We start from the raw sequence: 17482 nt of genomic DNA on the forward strand, positions 1-17482 counted from the left end.
ACATACTTCATAGCAAAAGACTGTTTGCATTGGCCTTTGTTGGCAAATATCATGTACGATGCAATGTCTCTTTATGGAATTCTTAGTTCATCTTGGAATCAATTTAGTAATTCCTTCACGTTGGTCCCTGACTCTATAATGAACTTAGTCAAAGGATAAAACCGAGTAAATATTATATGTCAAACAAATTCATAATAGAATTTTATTCATGCTTGTGTTAATAATACCACATATAACGGTCATAACCATAAAGATTACTAGTGCACATAAATATCATAATGAATTCTTAATAAATAACCATAATGAAAATGGTTTAAGAACAATGTCCTTTTATATTTCAATGCGCATTAATATCCAAGATAGCATATTTATTTTAAACATCATAAAAGTTATGATATTCTATATTGGGTAAGATATCTTACATAGTTGCTATTTACTTGCAATCAATATTATGCATCCATGCATTAATGGCATCTAGAGATCATTAATGCCTTGTTTGGATGAAGTGTAATTAAACTAATATAGTTATATATGAAATTACTCTTATATCATTTCATTTGTATAAATAAAATAAAAGAGAAAGGGTAATTTCAGAAGAAAAAGACATGTACCATGATTCTCCTCTAATTTGGGGTGTATGGAAAATTACTCAAAATTCATCCTCACATACCTTCATATACCATCATCCAAACAATCTCTAAGGAACACTCATGTATAGCTTAAGAACTTTGCATAAAATAATGTTCTCATTCGAAACTGACATTTGTACTCTTTTGTAGTCAGCTCAGGACATGAAAGTTTTGTTTATCCAATTTGGTAATTCATCAGCCCATAATGGCTTTAATAGTTAAGGAAAATTACATGATAATCACAAATAGATTCAATATGTTCAAGTCTCTTATGTTGGTAAAAGAAATTCTAACAATGTCAGATGAACAGTTTTTATATGAATAAACACATCCTTGTAAAAAAGGGAATGAAATAACTGTTTGACAAAATAATATTAAAAAATATGAATTTCTGGTATTAAAAGTACTATATATGAGAAAAGCCATACATAGATGGTGAATTGTACAAGAAAAACCAAATATGATTTTTTTTTTGTAATTTCTTCTAATAGTTATATGCATGTTCACCCAAAAGACTGATCAGATCTAAATGATTTGTGATTACATGAGCCTTTTTATTATATTTTAATATCAAATGATAAAATCACCTTGAATGGATAGATTTTTTTATAAAATTCCAAGATTACGGATCTTATACATGCATCTTGTACTAATTTAATGATAATATCATATTACACTTGTCATACATAAAAATATGAGGGCATAGTAAGCATGCAAGATTTAATGAAAGATTTGTGTCTATGACTTTATCTTTCACAATTTATTAGATTTATCATAATAACATGTAATGATATTCATAGCACTTTATAAGGGTAAGGAATTTCAAATTTCTTTAATTAAAAATGGAATAAGAAAGGAAAAGAAACTTATCTTGTTTATCATAAAATTCCAGATATAATGTAGAAAACTCCTTCTCACCAACACATAGAGAACCCTATCTTTAGATAGATTTGTTGGTACTGATTGAGCCAAGGTTTGAGATTGAGATTTCTGTTCCGTTGACTCCATTATTTCGTTCTTTGTGAAACTCTATACAATCAAGATTTTGTGATCTTCTGTTTGCTAGAGATCCACCTTCACCGCACCAATTGATAACTTGGGGAAAAATCCTTGATCGGAGCCCTTCCCTTTGAGGCGCCGTTGGGATCGGCCGGGGACACTCCGATGCCAAAGTCAGTAACATTTATGAGAATAAACTGTAAGCACAAAAGTAGAGAATCAGTAAGTGTACCTTTGATCCTAGGAAGCTGGGGTATTTATATAGGTTTTTATAACCTTCAGCATTAATGGGGAAGCAGGTGAAGAGTCATGTCATTATTCATCTTTAATTGCTATCAATTCTCCATTAATCCCATCATTTGTCCTTGAAACCCCTCAGAGTTAGAGTATTCGAACAGTCAAGTCTTTATTCCCCTTTAATGGCTATTAATTGCCATTTAATTGTATTTATTCCCATTCATGGATGGTAATAAAGGTGCCTTTTGGTATTCTTAGATCCGTCAAGGCGTATGTACGCTCTCCTTGAGAACAATGGTGGGTCTCGTCATGGTCCACGTGGCGTGGCATAATGCTAAAGACTCCTTCCTTTTCCTCATTATTTGCATATTCACCCATGCATTAATCCTGCATTAATTCCACATTAAGTGTGGGAGTTTGTTAAGCCCAAAATATACCTAAAATATCATATATAAATACATTAAATTTACATTGAAATCGTGCTAATTATATTCATTTAGAGTACTTTTACGTCTTCATTTACTTCTTTGATGCAAGGTACTTAATTATTTGGTTAAATCCAAATAGGAGCTAAAACGGAGCAAAAACGAGGGAAAAACCTAAGTTACGTGCCGAAGATACGTGTAAATCAGAAGACCGACGCAAGGAGACGAGAAGCAACCGAAGGACAAGGAGAAATGCCCCTGTCGCGATTGAGATTCTCAAAATCTCAATCGCGATAAACGAACCTCAGTCGCTAAAATTTGACGTTCGTCAGCTCGCCCCTTCACCCCCTGTCGCGGTTGAGATTCTCGGAATCTCATATGAGATAGCGAAGAATTCTGCAGAGATTTCACATGTTTAAATCCAAAAAAGCGCGTCTGTTCGTTTGGATAAAAGCGACCCTTCACCAGCGGACACGACCCTTCAATTACAACCCTTCACCAACTATAAATAAGTGATCCATTTCAGAAATCAATTTTGGTTAAGTTGGGAAAAAGTTAGAGAAATTAGAGAGTTGTTATTATGTTGAAGAAACTCTGATTCAGAAAGAGTCAGAAAGTTAGATTTCATTTCTGTATAAACAAACTTGATGTACACAAGTTGTTATTAGATTAGTTATAAACACAATAGTATTAGTTTAGTTTCAAAGGTTGATCAGAGACAAGTTTTCATTCTGGTAGAGGACTGACCGGTCTCTATTCTGAAGATTCAGTGAGAAGAACTAACGGCTGAAGCGCAAAAAGGGTCTGACAAACCTACGGAGTTTGGGGGAAAGATTGACAACCCGGATCTCAAAGATTTCGTCAAAATGCTATCCATGTTTCTTCCTCTCTGTTAACTTGTGAAGATTAACAATTCACTAATAATATATTTATTTTATTCAATACATTCTTCCTGTTGTTATTTTGATATTGTTCTGACAAAATGATTTTCAAAATGATAAATTGGTGTTTTTATTAAAACGTTTTATACAATCATATTTACAAAGAAACTTTGTTGAACACTTGAAAGAATTAGTTTTTACGGATGATATGATCGTGACCGCGACTTATCGGATATAAAATACTAATTTGATTAAGGTAGGAATCTGCTCCGACCCAGAGAGATTTCTACGGTTCAAAGCCATTTAATTGCATAAATTCTTATGTTATTTCATATTCATAATCTTACCAAAGTTATAGTTGCTTTCTTTGCTCAATCGAAAACACATTTTATACCTTTGATTTATTCCAAATACGAAAGCGTCTGTCTTGTAATCAAAATCTCAAGATAGAATTGTTCTCTAAGTTCAATATAATATTCTCATCTAATCCTAATTAATCCAAACCAATACAATCAATTAAACGATTTTCTTAAGTTAAACTTAAAGACGTGAATAAAACTGGATTAAAACAAGTTTTAGTTAAAAAGCGTTCCCTGTGGGTTCGATATCTTTTATTACTACAAGCGTATACCATGCACTTGCGGAAACCGCTCAACAAACATTTTGAAATCGCCAAAGAAACACTTCAAATTTGCACAATCTATCCAACGAGTTCGTAGAAAGAAGAAAGATGAAGAAATGACTAAATTTATTATATATATATATGAAGGGTATTTTGGAAAAGTCCGTATTGAAATAGTCTAGATATATAATGAGTGGTGTAATAAATCTAAATATATAAACGTGCCTTTTAATTGGGCCAGTTTTATAATTTACCCATTTCTAATATATTTTAAAAATTAGATTTTATAATGGGTTTAAAATATATTTTTTAGGATTTACGAGATCTAAAATTTATAATTTAGAATATAAAATTATATTTTATTTATGATATATAATATATACACAATAATTACATAGTTAAGTTTGTATTATGATTTTTTTTTTTGAAATAAGGTAAACTTTATTAACTAAGATCAGAAGCGAGAATGTCCAAAATAATTGGTGGTGGACAGACCCACTCACCACGAACAGATCTAGATGTAACAGCCTTATCTAAGCTATGAGCTGCTAAATTCGCTGAACATTTTACATATGAGACTGAACATGAGTTCAAGGCTCTTAATAAATCACAACAATTATTCACTACATCCGATAAATAAGATAATTGACGTTTTTGCTGATGTATGGAACTAATAACCATGAGACAATCTGATTGGACCTCCACATGGCTGAGGTTAAAATCCTTAATCCAGGTAAGAGCCTCTCTTACCGCCATTGCCTCTGCCAACGGGGGATCCGTGACATCCGCAAGGTGCCCCATTTTAGAGCAAAACATCTACCCTGATGATCCCTCAGCAGACACCCATAGGAGCTGAATTTATTCTGGTCATCCACACCTGCGTCAATATTGCACACATAGCTTCCTTCCGACGGTTTCTTCCATTTTGCGATTACGACCGACTGTGGCTGGGGGTGTTTTAGATTGACGATTTGAGCTTCTCTCCAGTCGTGCAATTCCGATAAGTCCATGCGGTGGATTTCCTCTAGTGTCTGTTCACTGTTATTCCAAACCTTATCGTTCCGCGCTTTCCAAATACTCCAGCAAAGCATCGCTACTTCATTTCCCGTCCCTGACGCCCCTCCGATGCAATTTGAAAGCCAGAAGATGAGATCTGTGACCGTCGATACCCTATTGTCCTGAAAGAAGATTTGCCACACTCGGTAGGCTCGCGGATAGCTGATAAACACATGAAGATCGTCTTCCCCATAAGCGTTGCATGTTGGACAACAGTTTGGGAGGGAGCTTCGCCGGGATTCCAGGTTACTCATAGTTGGTAAGCAGCTTGTGCAGATCCTCCATAAACAGTTTTTAACTTTTGGGGCCACCTGTAAATTCCAGATAATCATAGAGAGATTTGCCGTGTTAGAAGGGCGGGATCCAAGTGCTTTGAGATAACCACTCTTTACTGAGTAATTACCAGACTTTTCATCAGGCCAGAACCAGTCATCCTCACGCTGCCTCCTTCGCGCCGGAATTGAACAGATCAATTGGACATCCCTTCTATTAAAGATTCTACTGATGAGATCAAGGTTCCAAGCGCCATTTTCATTTAGCAGATCCTTCACCAGACCAGTAGGCAGTGTGGTATCGAGAGGGCTGGTAGGGAGAGGGAGGGAATCATCAAGAAGCCACGGGGAGATCCAGATTGCGCTGGTTTCACCATTCCCAATTTTCCTTCGGAGACCCATCACAAGCAATTCACGTCCCGCCAGAATGTGATTATGATTTAATTATATTTTTATAATTAAACTAGTCGAAAACCCGTGCGATGCACGGGGTATGAAACTTTTATATAATTTAGATAAATAAATAAATTGACATATTTACTTTTAAATAATTTTATATCATGCTATGAAAAAAATTTATACTATGTATATTTGAAATTAATATATATTTTTTAATGATAATTCAAATTAAATTAATTTTAAAAATAATTGACTACTTTTTTTATAGAATTTTAACTAAAGATGAATGATTTATTTATTTTTACAAAATTCAATGATTTGTACTTTTTAGGAATTTTAATATATTTTCATATTCCAAATATTCTGTGAAATAATAATAATAATAAAATAGCAGATTAATTAAGAAATATATTAGAATATAATAAAAAACCAAAAATTAAATTAAACTATAATTAAAATTAAATATTATATTTACGATACAAAAGAATTACAATATAGGTTAAACAAAAATTGAATTAAACTACAATTAAAATTAAATATTATACCTACGATACAAAAGAACTACAATCTATGTTAAAATGGAAGCAACATCAATATATTATTCTATAAACTATTACAATCAATACTTTTCTAATGTTGCATATGAAGAAACTTTATCAATTCAATATGTTACATATAAAAAAAATAAAATTCGTAAGAATTAGTCACAAATTCACCTTGATGATAATTATTTTGGTTGATGGAATTTCATGATCACCAAGTATTCGAATTCAATTATTCATTCTGCTACAATAACCCAATATATCTAATTGAATCAGTTTAAGATGATGATTTCTCATATTTTCATCTCGTAATATCTCATCAAGACATTCGATCAATTTGTTCTTCATTCTTTCACTATATAGAATATCAACCATATTCGCAGATATCACTTATTTGACTTCATTAATATTTTCTAATAATTATATATTCTTGAATTTTGTAAGTAAGAAAAACAAACAAAAGAATTGAAAAAAAAAATTGAAGGGACGAAAAAGATAATTAGGAGAGAACCATCTTCCTCTCGGTTTAAAAAAAATAAAATAAAATAAGAGAGAATGTCGAGACATAAGCGTATAAAGAGGAGAGTGAAAATATTTTTTGCCCATTAATTAAACATTTTATTTTTTCTTAATGAAGTATTAAGTCCATAAATTAATTTTAGTTAAATAGAATTAAACCGCAATTGTAACCACTCAGTATAAAAAAACATTTTATAATTAATATGTGAAATTAATTATATTAATTAGAATCATTATGCTCAGCATTTGAGAATTTGAAGAGATTCAAATAATAATATTTTCTTAATTAATATTTTTCAATAATTTGTCCTATGATCATATTTCATTTTCATCTGTTAAAAACTCTTGAAATACTAACAATTTTGTACGAACCATAATATAATAGTTAAAAATTATATAAGTCAATGTTACAAAAGCAATTATCTCAATATCCATAATTAATGTACATTTTTAGGATTTGAGCATCAAAATTTATTTTTATTTACCTTGATTTTGAATTCGTATCTAGCATAATCGACATTCTTCAAAATAAACATCTTATCAAGCGTATTAGACGCTTACAATCTCCTTGTCTAGAAAATTGGAAAAAATAACTTCTTGATAATAATAATAATAATAATAATAATATAACATAATTTATATTGAAGTAAACTTCATTGTAAGTATAATATTCCAATATCTCTTTAATATTTTATTTAATATGTCTCAAACTTCAATGAACAACTATCGTGTGAAACTTTATATCTATTTGTACCAAAATGCATAAAAATAAAAAATACAATCCATATCAATTAGCTAAACTCAAACTAAAAAAAATGAGTGGATTTCAACATGTTCCGAATTAGAAAAATTAATCTAACTTCAATTAAAACTAAAAATTGAGTTCATAAAAAGTCGAAAATCTAAATTTTAGTTAGAGTTAACAATCAAAACGATAACACCTAGGAACATATACTAAAAAAGAATGCAAATATACAAAATCTTTATTTTAGTCATTTTGAAAAATAAATAAATAAAAAACAAAACATGGATACGGTAGTGAGAGGTATGGAATCTGGATAACGACAGAAATGGAATTTCATATCTGAAAGATGAAACTATAACAACAATTGTTTAATAAAAATAAAACAACAGCACAATTGAGAAAGCCAAAAATTGAGTTCATATAAAGCCGAAAATCTAAATTTTAGTTAAGAGTTAGCAATCGAAACGATAACAACTAGCAACAACAACAACAACAACAACAACAACAAAGCCTTAGTCCCGAAATGATTCGGGGTCGGCTAACATGAACCATCATATAAAACCGTGAAAATCAAGTCGTGTCAGCGACACAGATTCGCTCCCTCCACTCCGTCCTATCCACTACCATATTTTCCTCAATTCCCAATAAACTCATATCACTCTCGATCACCCTCCTCCAAGTTTGCTTAGGTCTTCCCCTACCCCTCACCACTACATCCCTTTGCTACTCTTCGGTTCTCCTAACCGGCGCATCAAGCGCTCTACGTCTCACATGGCCAAACCACCTTAGTCGGTTTTCTCTCATTTTATTCTCAATAGATGTGACCCCTACTTTTGTCCTAATTATTTCATTACGCACCCGGTCCTTTCTCGTGTGACCACACATCCATCTCAACATACGCATCTCCGCCACCGACATCTTATGGATGTGGCAGTGTTTCACTGCCCAACACTCCGTACCATATAACAATGCTGGTCTAATTGCCGTCCGGTAGAATTTTTCCTTCAATCTATTAGGCATGCCGGGATCACAAAGGAAACCCGTAGCACTCTTCCACTTCGACCAACCAGCTTTAATCCTATGAGCAACATCTCCATCTACTTCTCCATCCGTTTGGATAATAGATCCTAAATACCGGAAGCAATCCGAGGCCTGAACAACTCTCCCATCTAGGGTGATTGTCCCTGCCTCCCTACTCCTACGGCCGCTAAACTTACACTCCAAATATTCTGTCTTACTTCGACTCAACTTAAAGCCTCTAGATTCTAGAGTTTGCCTCCATAGTTCCAACTTCATCTCCACTCCTTCTTTCGTCTCATCAAGAACTAGCAACATATACTAAAAAAGAATACAAATTTACAAAATCTTTATTTTAGTCATTTTGAAAAAAAAGACAAATAAAAAAGAAAACATGGATAAGATAGCGAGAGGTATGAAACCTGGGTAACGACAGAAATGGAATTTCATCTCTGAAAAATGAAACTATAACAACTATTGTTTAATAAAAAGAAAACAACAACACAATTGAGAATAAAAATAACTACAACATATGAAAAAAAATCGAATAATTACCTTGAGAAACATAAGAATTTCTTGTAATTTTTGACACTTTTGTGTTTTCCGGTTTTAGTTGTTCATGCATCTTCTATTTCTGTCGGATTTCTTCAATTGAAGCTATCAGTTTGGAAAAAAAAAGACAAATAAAAAAGAAAACATGGATAAGATAGCGAGAGGTATAGAACTTGGGTAACAACAGAAATGAATCTGAAAGATGAAACTATAACAACTATTGTTTAATAAAAATAAAATAACAACATAATTGAGAACAAAATAACTACAACATATGAAAAAAATCGAATATTTACTTTCAGAAATATAATACTATCTATCGTGACCAATGAATATAATGGTGGAATGCTATCTATCATGCTTTATATAGAAGTTTATTTGTGACTTTTGGATTTCCTTTGCTTTGTGTTTTTTCATCTTCCCGTAACTCTTGCTTTCTTTTATTATTTTAATTAATAGGTTAATAATTATTTAATATATTATAAATATAAATTTGTTATTTTTAATTAATTAAATATTTTTAATCTGATTTTTTACTACGTTGACAACTCATCAAAAAGACCTCTAAAATATTTATTCTCATTTGTCTCTGTTTCTGTAATTATATATAGTATAGATATGATTTTTATATGTAAAAGTTGAGATTGAAAGCCCAATAAATGAATATTGAAAATTTGAAAAAGATGATGAGGGAGGTCCAAATCTAAATGACAAGTTATTTTGAATAGAGGGCCAAATTTTGTATTTTCCCGGTCTAGAGTATATAGACACTAATTTGGGAACAAGATATACATCAAGGAAAAATAATTTAAAGCAGAGATAGAATTACGTAACTACCATTCAATGATAGTTGTAAAAGCCTGAAGAACCAACTGTACTGAAAACAGAAGCCGAAAAACTCTTCTTCAACAAAACAAACAAACAGCACTAACCAATTTTCGAATTTCTCACTAGCATTTCGCAATCTTCTTTCATCAGCCATCTAGAGACATTACAGGAACGCTCTTTTCATTTCCATACACCATCTCCTTCATTTCTTCATTTCGATTCACTCTAAACAAAACCCTAAATCATTCTGTTGTTTCACTCCAATCCATAATCGATTTTTTTTATCAGGTTCTTTGCTCTCTTATGTATTTTATGATTCTAAGTTAGTTTAATTGCTTCTTTTGTATTATATTTTGGAAGTATTTATCAAAATTTCGACGATATCGAGAATCAGATGATCGATGGGGATGGCCCGCACGAGGACGTCTTCCGGCCAGCTTCTCCTGATCCACTCGATCCGAAGTTGTCCGATGGTGACGATGGATCGCTGTCGCGATACTCGTCTTGCGGAGAATCGGAGTTTGATCGGTATTGTAGCGCGAACTCGGTAATGGGCACGCCTAGTTTGTGTAGCTCTATTGGACCTATTAATGATCGTATAGAGTTTGAATTTGGCTCCTTGAAGAGTTTGGATGGTAGCTTTGAGAATTTTAGTCTGGAAGAGAGGCCTGATAGAAAATTGGAGGAGCCGAAACTTTCAGCTTTGGGTTTCGATTGTTTGAAAGAGAGTGTCAGAGAGCGGATTCTGAAGAATGGGAGTAGTGATTTTGGGACTCATGGAGAAAGTAATGGAAGGGATAATGAATTGGATGCTTGGCAAGAGAGTGTTAATGTGGTAAGTAGTGGGAGAGACTCAATCAGTAATGGGATTGGAAATGCTTTGCTTCTTGTGCGTGGTGTTGGAGAACGTTCTTTGAGTGTTGTGGTCAATGATGGGGATGATGGGTTGGATTCAGAGTTAGGTTTGGATGTCAATGGAAGTGAGATGAAGAGTGAGGAAGATGAGACAACATCTAGATATGGACATTCTGAAGACGATGATTCAATGTATGGTTGCGGCTCTGATGATGAGAATAGGAAGAGCTTATATACGCATAAGAGCATACAACACGGCAAGCAAGCAAAAGTTGAGAATGAGAATCCACTGCTTATGAGTTCTTCTGTAGCCTTTGGTGCAGAGGATTGGGATGATTTTGAGCAAGAAACAATTGGAGGTAATTTTGCTTCTATGAGCTTGGATAATTTACAGGATCAGAACGAACAGCAGATGGAAACTCAGAGAAGCCTGTGTGACTTTACTGCTACGCCTTTGAGAGAGGAACCATCTGCTGGTCTGTCGGACGTAGAGGAAGACATAACCACGGAACCTCCAGGTGACATGACCAATTTATTGGTGAATAATTTCCGTAGTTCTTCTGTGGTCTCTGGTGATTCTCAAGATTCAGAACTGAAGCAATCAGAAAAATGGAGAGACATCAAAATGGTTATTTGTCCAGTTCAAGGAACTCTTGAAATAACTCACGATGACAGAAAGACCTCAGTGGCTTCATACCATTTACCTAAACCAGATCTGCAAGGTGCACGAGACCATTCAACCTACAATCTAGTCGAAGATGCAAATTGTACATCCAAGAATTTTAAGAGCAGCATGAACGCTGATGTCTTTAAGATGGAGAAGGATCCTTTTGCAGAAAAACTTCCTGTTGGAAACATTGTAGATTGGGACATGGAGAGGGAGTGCTTAAGAGTGAAATCTGAGGACATAACTCCTATTGATAATAACAAAAAATTTGGAAATGGAGAGACAGGGAGTTCAGAAGCAAAATTGGACCCCCTTTCTGATGCAACTAATCAACTTTGTTCTTCTCCAACTAAATATTTTGAAAATGGGAGTGCTCAGTTCGCTGAAGATCAGAAACTAACCACTAAGTTGATGCTCAAAAACATCAGGAGCAAAGTATTGAAAAACAGTCCTACTTCTGTAGATGCTGAAGATCATCTTGAGCCTGTTAAGGTCAGTCTAGATTAACAGCTATGTGAGATTGGTTAGTGTACATGGGTTTGCATCCTCTTAGTCTCTGGCAAAACTTGTTCTTAAATATTATTATTATTATTGTATATTGTGGTAAAATCATGATGGGACCCCAGTACACTCTTGTGGTGGGACCCCTCCCCGGACCCTCGCTCAGCGGGGACGCCTAGTGCACTGGGCCGCCCTTTTTATTGTGGTAAAATCATGGGAATATGGCAAAGATGCATGTAGATAGAAAATTGAGGAAGTGAGTGATACTTGTCACCTGCTGCACCGGTGCTACCAAACGGACAGTTTCTCCAATTCCTTTCAGTTCTAGTATCCTGTTCATTGTGTTGTGTTCTGGTTGTTGTTTTAAGTGTTTTTCTACATTTACCATGTGTCTTGTCTGATGTTGGATGGAGCTAACCTGACAAGCCACTGAAAGAACTGTGAAACCTTTAGGATGAGTCATGCTTCAGCAAATTATTCATTCTTTTAGCTTAAATGAAAATACATTACAATATTCTGATCAGCCTGATAACTTGTATTAACTGATAGCATCTATCTTGGCCATTTGGATCCATATGGATAATTAGAGGGTGATTCATGTCATATGGCACTATATTGGGTTACATGATCTTCTTTTTTTCTTGTTGCATACTTAATTTTGGTACTCATCCTTTTTGGCAGGAAGACAAAGTTGAAGATAATGAATGTTACGATGAAATTGTAAATGAAATGGAAGAAATTTTACTGGACTCTAATGAGTCTCCAGGAGCTAGGTTTCCGCAGGTTAATCTCATGTCACAGTCACAGCTATGCTCGCCTCTTAGAGATGGTGGATCAACTGCCTCCACTTCAGGTACAGATGCCTTCCCACTAATCACACAGTCTCTGAAAATTGATGGGATTGAAGTAGTAGGTGCTAAGCAGAAGAAAGGAGATGTCTCACTTAGTGAAAGATTAGTTGGAGTGAAGGAATATACTGTGTATAGAATAAGAGTTAAGAGCAGCAATGATCAGTGGGAGGTTGAGCGTAGGTATCGTGATTTCTTTACACTCTATCGTCGGTTGAAAACATTATTCACTGACCAGGGTTGGACTCTTCCTCTTCCCTGGTCTTCTGTAGAAAAGGAATCTAGAAAAATATTTGGGAATGCATCTCCTGATGTTGTTTCTGACAGAAGCATTCTAATTCAGCAGTGCTTGAGTTCAATTATCCATTCAGGTTACTTTTCCAGTCTCCCAACTGCATTGTTTTGGTTTTTATGTCCTCAAGATTCACTTCCTAGTTCTCCAGCATCTCCAAAAGCAGTGCCTTGGTCTATATTCTCTAACAGAGGAGCTGAGCCAGAGAACGTCTCCACTTTGGGGAAGACAATTTCACTTATTGTTGAAATTAGACCGTACAAATCTACAAAACAATTGCTAGAAGCTCAGCATTATACTTGTGCTGGATGCCACAAACATTTTGATGATGGGATGACACTTGTGCAAGATTTTGTGCAAGCACTTGGATGGGGAAAGCCGCGACTTTGCGAATACACTGGTCAGTTGTTTTGTTCTTCATGCCATACAAATGAAACTGCAGTTTTGCCAGCACGAGCTTTACATTATTGGGATTTTACACAATATCCTGTCTCGCAAATGGCTAAATCATACCTGGATTCCATTCATGATCAGGTATTTTCAATATTGGCACTTTTATTTTACTGGCAATATTGACACTTTTTCGTTTTCTGTAATCCTGAGATTCTCTGTAGCTGGATTGATTTAGACTGGATAAAGATATGAAGTGACAAAAGTAAATGACTTGAAAAGGGGAATTACTTTGATATTAGAACCATGGTATAATAGGAAGAGCAAGTGGATTGAACCCAACAGTTGTTGGGCTGGCTTGCATAAACTTAATGACTCAATCTGGAGTTTCAACTGATAATTAAAGCTAGAACTTTCTAACTTTTTTTGTAATTTGTTGGATTATTTTGGGCTCATGACTCTGGACCTATCTTCCAGCGGATCAATGAAATGTCTGCGTATGTTGAAACTAAGTTGCATTTCACAGAGAATGTTTTCCTTATTTTCCAACATTTGAACCTCTGAAGTAAAAAAGGTCAAAGAAAAACATGTTGATAGTTAATGGAAAGTATTCTATAAACAAGTGTAACAATGAATAGTTAGTGTCCAACCTTTGAATTATAGCAATTAATATTGAGCTTTAAATTATCTTGAACCCTTGAATTAAGTTTAAACTCATGTACACATATTAAAGCCAAACAGTTAAAAATATTTTATTTTCCCAGAAGATAGAAAATATTTGTCCAAGTTAAATTATTTTGAGTGAAACAAACGGAACATAAAGCAACTAATGCATGCACAAGCTACTAATAAAGCATTGGTCGTTCGTATATTCTTGAGAAAGCTAATAGTTCACACTTCATTTTATCTAACGCCATGTGACATGTATTGATGATCAATTTGTTGCAGCCCATGCTTTGTGTGAGTGCAGTTAATCCTTTCCTATTCTCAAAGGTCCCTGCCCTACAACAAATTATGACTGTCAGGAAAAAGATAGGAACTATGCTTTCTTATGTTCGCTGCCCATTCCGCAGGACTGTCAACAAAGGACTTGGACTACGTAGATATCTCCTTGAAAACAATGATTTTTTTGCACTTAGAGACCTTATTGATCTCTCAAAAGGGGCTTTTGCAGGTAAATATCTAATATAATATAATGGGAGTTCAATCCCTAAAAGCTTATGCCTTATTGAATTGCATTTACTATGCCCTTATTTATATATGCAGCAGTTCTTGAACATCTGCCATACTATGTGAAGACATCAAGTGTAGTTTGTACGTTATGGGTATTTTTATGCATTTGGTTGATATGTACTTTGAATGTGGATTCTCATACTGAAGTTCAAAAAATGGTTACGTACTACTATTGGTATTTGCTTGTATCGTATCATACTGAGTGCCCTACAAGCTTGTAGTTCCACAATAAGTGATATCTTGCATTTAATTTTTCAATGTTTCTGCTATTATTGCAGCCCTACCTGTGATGGTGGAAACTGTTTCAAGAAAAATCCTGGAGCATATAACTGATCAATGCCTCGTTTGTTGTGATGTGGGAATCCCGTGCAGTGCACGACAGGCGTGTAATGATCCATCTTCACTCATTTTTCCCTTTCAGGTGGGCATTCATATATTTGCAGTGGTTTTCATATCACATTATCATTCCATTACCTAAGATTCAAAAACTTGGCATCTAATGATGCAACCATTCTGCACATTGCTATCGCATTGATTGTGAAGCACTGAAATATTTTATTTCTGCACGGTCCTTAAAGTTTGACTACATGATTATATTTTAAAGTTCTTAGGAACTGCTAAATGGAATATTCAAATTAAGAGAGCACAAAAAATTTAATCATGAAATTGTGAAATTCTAGTTCCATTCTGTGAGGAAAACTCTGAAGTTTATGTTGTAATTTTGTTTTTCTTAATATAGCTCGTTTTCCCTTTTGATTGCTATGGTTGTCAATTGAGAAATGGAAAAAGCATATAGAACCTAGGAAGCATCGAACATCTAGGAGGTAACATACGAGTGTCGGACAGTCCGGACACTCCAGGGATACTCGGGGACACGCACTTGACACTCCAAAATAAGTGTCCCCTCTTTTTTCGTTTCTTTTTTAATGGGGACACTTATAGTAGACGGATTCTAAGTTAATTAAGTAGAATATAGGGGTATTTTTTAATAATTTTACAAAAAAGATGGATTGTTACATACAAAAATAAAATAAAACCCTAATAAAAAAAGAAATCAAAATGTAATGAAAAGAATATAGCAGGCGTCCCTTTTTTTAGTAGTTTAAATAGTTTGAAGTGTTAAATGTTTCTTTTTGATGAATTAATGACTTATTATGGATGTTATTTATGGTTTATAATGGCTAATGAATGTTATTTATGATATATATATATAAATGCCGTACCCGGGTCTCCTGTCTCATATTTTTTAAAAATGCCATTTTCCGCATCCGCACCTGTACTCGTACCTGTGTCAGTTCTTCCTAGTATAGAACTCAAAATGGTTTCTAAGATGTAAAAAGCTCATGACTAGTGCTATGAGGTTATTAGCTTTATTAGTGCTTCTGCAGATAGATCAAAGCATGAAGCGCCAGAACAATTTTCAAATCCTGACTATAAAATGTGGCCTAACCAAATGCATGCATATTATATTTTTTTTTCTGATATTTAACTTGCAAAAGTTCTAACAATACAAATAAACCTCAAACAGGAAGGCGAGGTTGAAAAATGTTCATCTTGTCCATCGGTATTTCACAAGCCTTGCTTTAGGAAGCTCACAAACTGCTCTTGTGGAGCAGTCATTGGAGAGGAAAAGAGCATGGGAGTCCATAATAAGCTGAGCCGTAAGGCAAGCGACTTCTTCGGAAGATCAGGCAGCGGTTTGTCCGTTGGATTGCTCTCTGGACTATTTTCAAGGGCAAATCCAGATAAGGTAAAGGATCAGAAGGACAATGACACTGTTATATTAATGGGTTCTTTGCCAAGCACTTATCTTTGATCTCCTGTACCAATTTGTATATTATATTGATTGATAAAGTTGAAGTTCCATTTGCAGCACATATAGGTGCCTATACTAGCATATAGGCTGAGTGAGTTTTTTCTTTCCTTCATTTTTTAGCGAATCCTTTGTAAATTGGGACTCAGATTAACATTATTGTTTCCCCCCATCCCCCTTATTATCACGATTTATAAATTTGCATCAAAATATAGCTATGCCTTCTTGAAGTTATCACTTAAACAATCCGATTAATCGGTTCGAGGTTGGTACTTAAATGATGAAAAAACTGTAGCTGGTTAAATTGAAATGTACACATTGTGACAAGTTACAATAATATAGTGTGAAAAGATGGTTATAAAAACTTGGCATATAGTTGTAGAATCAAATTTGAATTGCTACCAAAAAAGCAGTGGAGTCACTTTCCATATGTGAAAAAGGAAAGAGGAAGAATTAGAGCGTACAGGATAGGTGGTCAACTAGAGACAAAAGAAAAATGGAAGATTGATGAGTTAGTGAAAGCAACTAGGCAACTTTTATTATTTACAGGGGAGGGGCCACTGAATCAGATATTGTGAAGTGGAAAATGTTTGACCATAGGTTAATATAAGATAGAGAATCACTTTCTGAATATATCATATGGTTATTTATTTGGATATCTTTTTATTGTAATCATTGTCAATATCAAATGTGGGTCACATGTCTATGTTTACTCTCTCTCTCTCTCTCTCTTTGGGTAGGATTTAAGGAATTTCTTTTTAAAAAAATAACAAACTATTGTTGCTGCTAATTAAAACAAAGCTAACTTCAGGGATCAATTTGTCCCTATCTATGTTGCAATGGATAATTATTATATTCAACTTACTAAATGTACAATAAATAAGCAACGTTTTTAATATTGCTTCAAAAAAAAGCAACATTTTTAATATAAACTCACAATAAAAATGTAAAATAATTTTTTTTTTTTTTGAAATATTCAATGTTAATGCCTCTTCTATCTTTCCACAATAAACTCTAAAGAGAAAATTCTTGTCAAAAAAAAAAAAAAAAAAAAAAAATCTCCAAAGAGAATTACTTAAAATATATTCATAATGATACTTAAACGTATAATTAGAAATTAATTGGTAAATACTAGAAAATATGTTACATAATATTAGTAT

At 33.9% G+C, this 17482-nt stretch overlaps 1 protein-coding gene across 1 annotated transcript; it reads left to right on the top strand.

The window, feature by feature from the left end:
- The first annotated feature begins 9717 nt into the window (after positions 1–9717).
- LOC136230343 (uncharacterized) lies at positions 9718–16534 on the top strand. Its single transcript, XM_066019398.1, has 5 exons — positions 9718–11737; positions 12428–13420; positions 14225–14450; positions 14788–14930; positions 16038–16534. Exons 1-5 carry the CDS (start codon positions 10118–10120, stop codon positions 16323–16325), a joined length of 3270 nt encoding a protein of 1089 aa, XP_065875470.1. The 5' UTR covers positions 9718–10117; the 3' UTR covers positions 16326–16534.
- Positions 16535–17482: the final 948 nt, after the last annotated feature.

Source organism: Euphorbia lathyris, chromosome 1, assembly GCF_963576675.1.
Source record: "Euphorbia lathyris chromosome 1, ddEupLath1.1, whole genome shotgun sequence".
NCBI classification, from domain to species: Eukaryota; Viridiplantae; Streptophyta; class Magnoliopsida; order Malpighiales; family Euphorbiaceae; genus Euphorbia; species Euphorbia lathyris.

Excerpts from the sequence above, each read along its gene's own strand:
- LOC136230343 (XM_066019398.1), top strand. The coding sequence starts at position 10,118 with ATGATCGATGGGGATGGCCCGCACGAGGACGTCTTCCGGCCAGCTTCT. Across the intron at positions 11,738-12,427 it reads ATCATCTTGAGCCTGTTAAG|GAAGACAAAGTTGAAGATAA; the intron begins GTCAGTCTAGAT and ends CCTTTTTGGCAG. Across the intron at positions 13,421-14,224 it reads TGGATTCCATTCATGATCAG|CCCATGCTTTGTGTGAGTGC; the intron begins GTATTTTCAATA and ends AATTTGTTGCAG.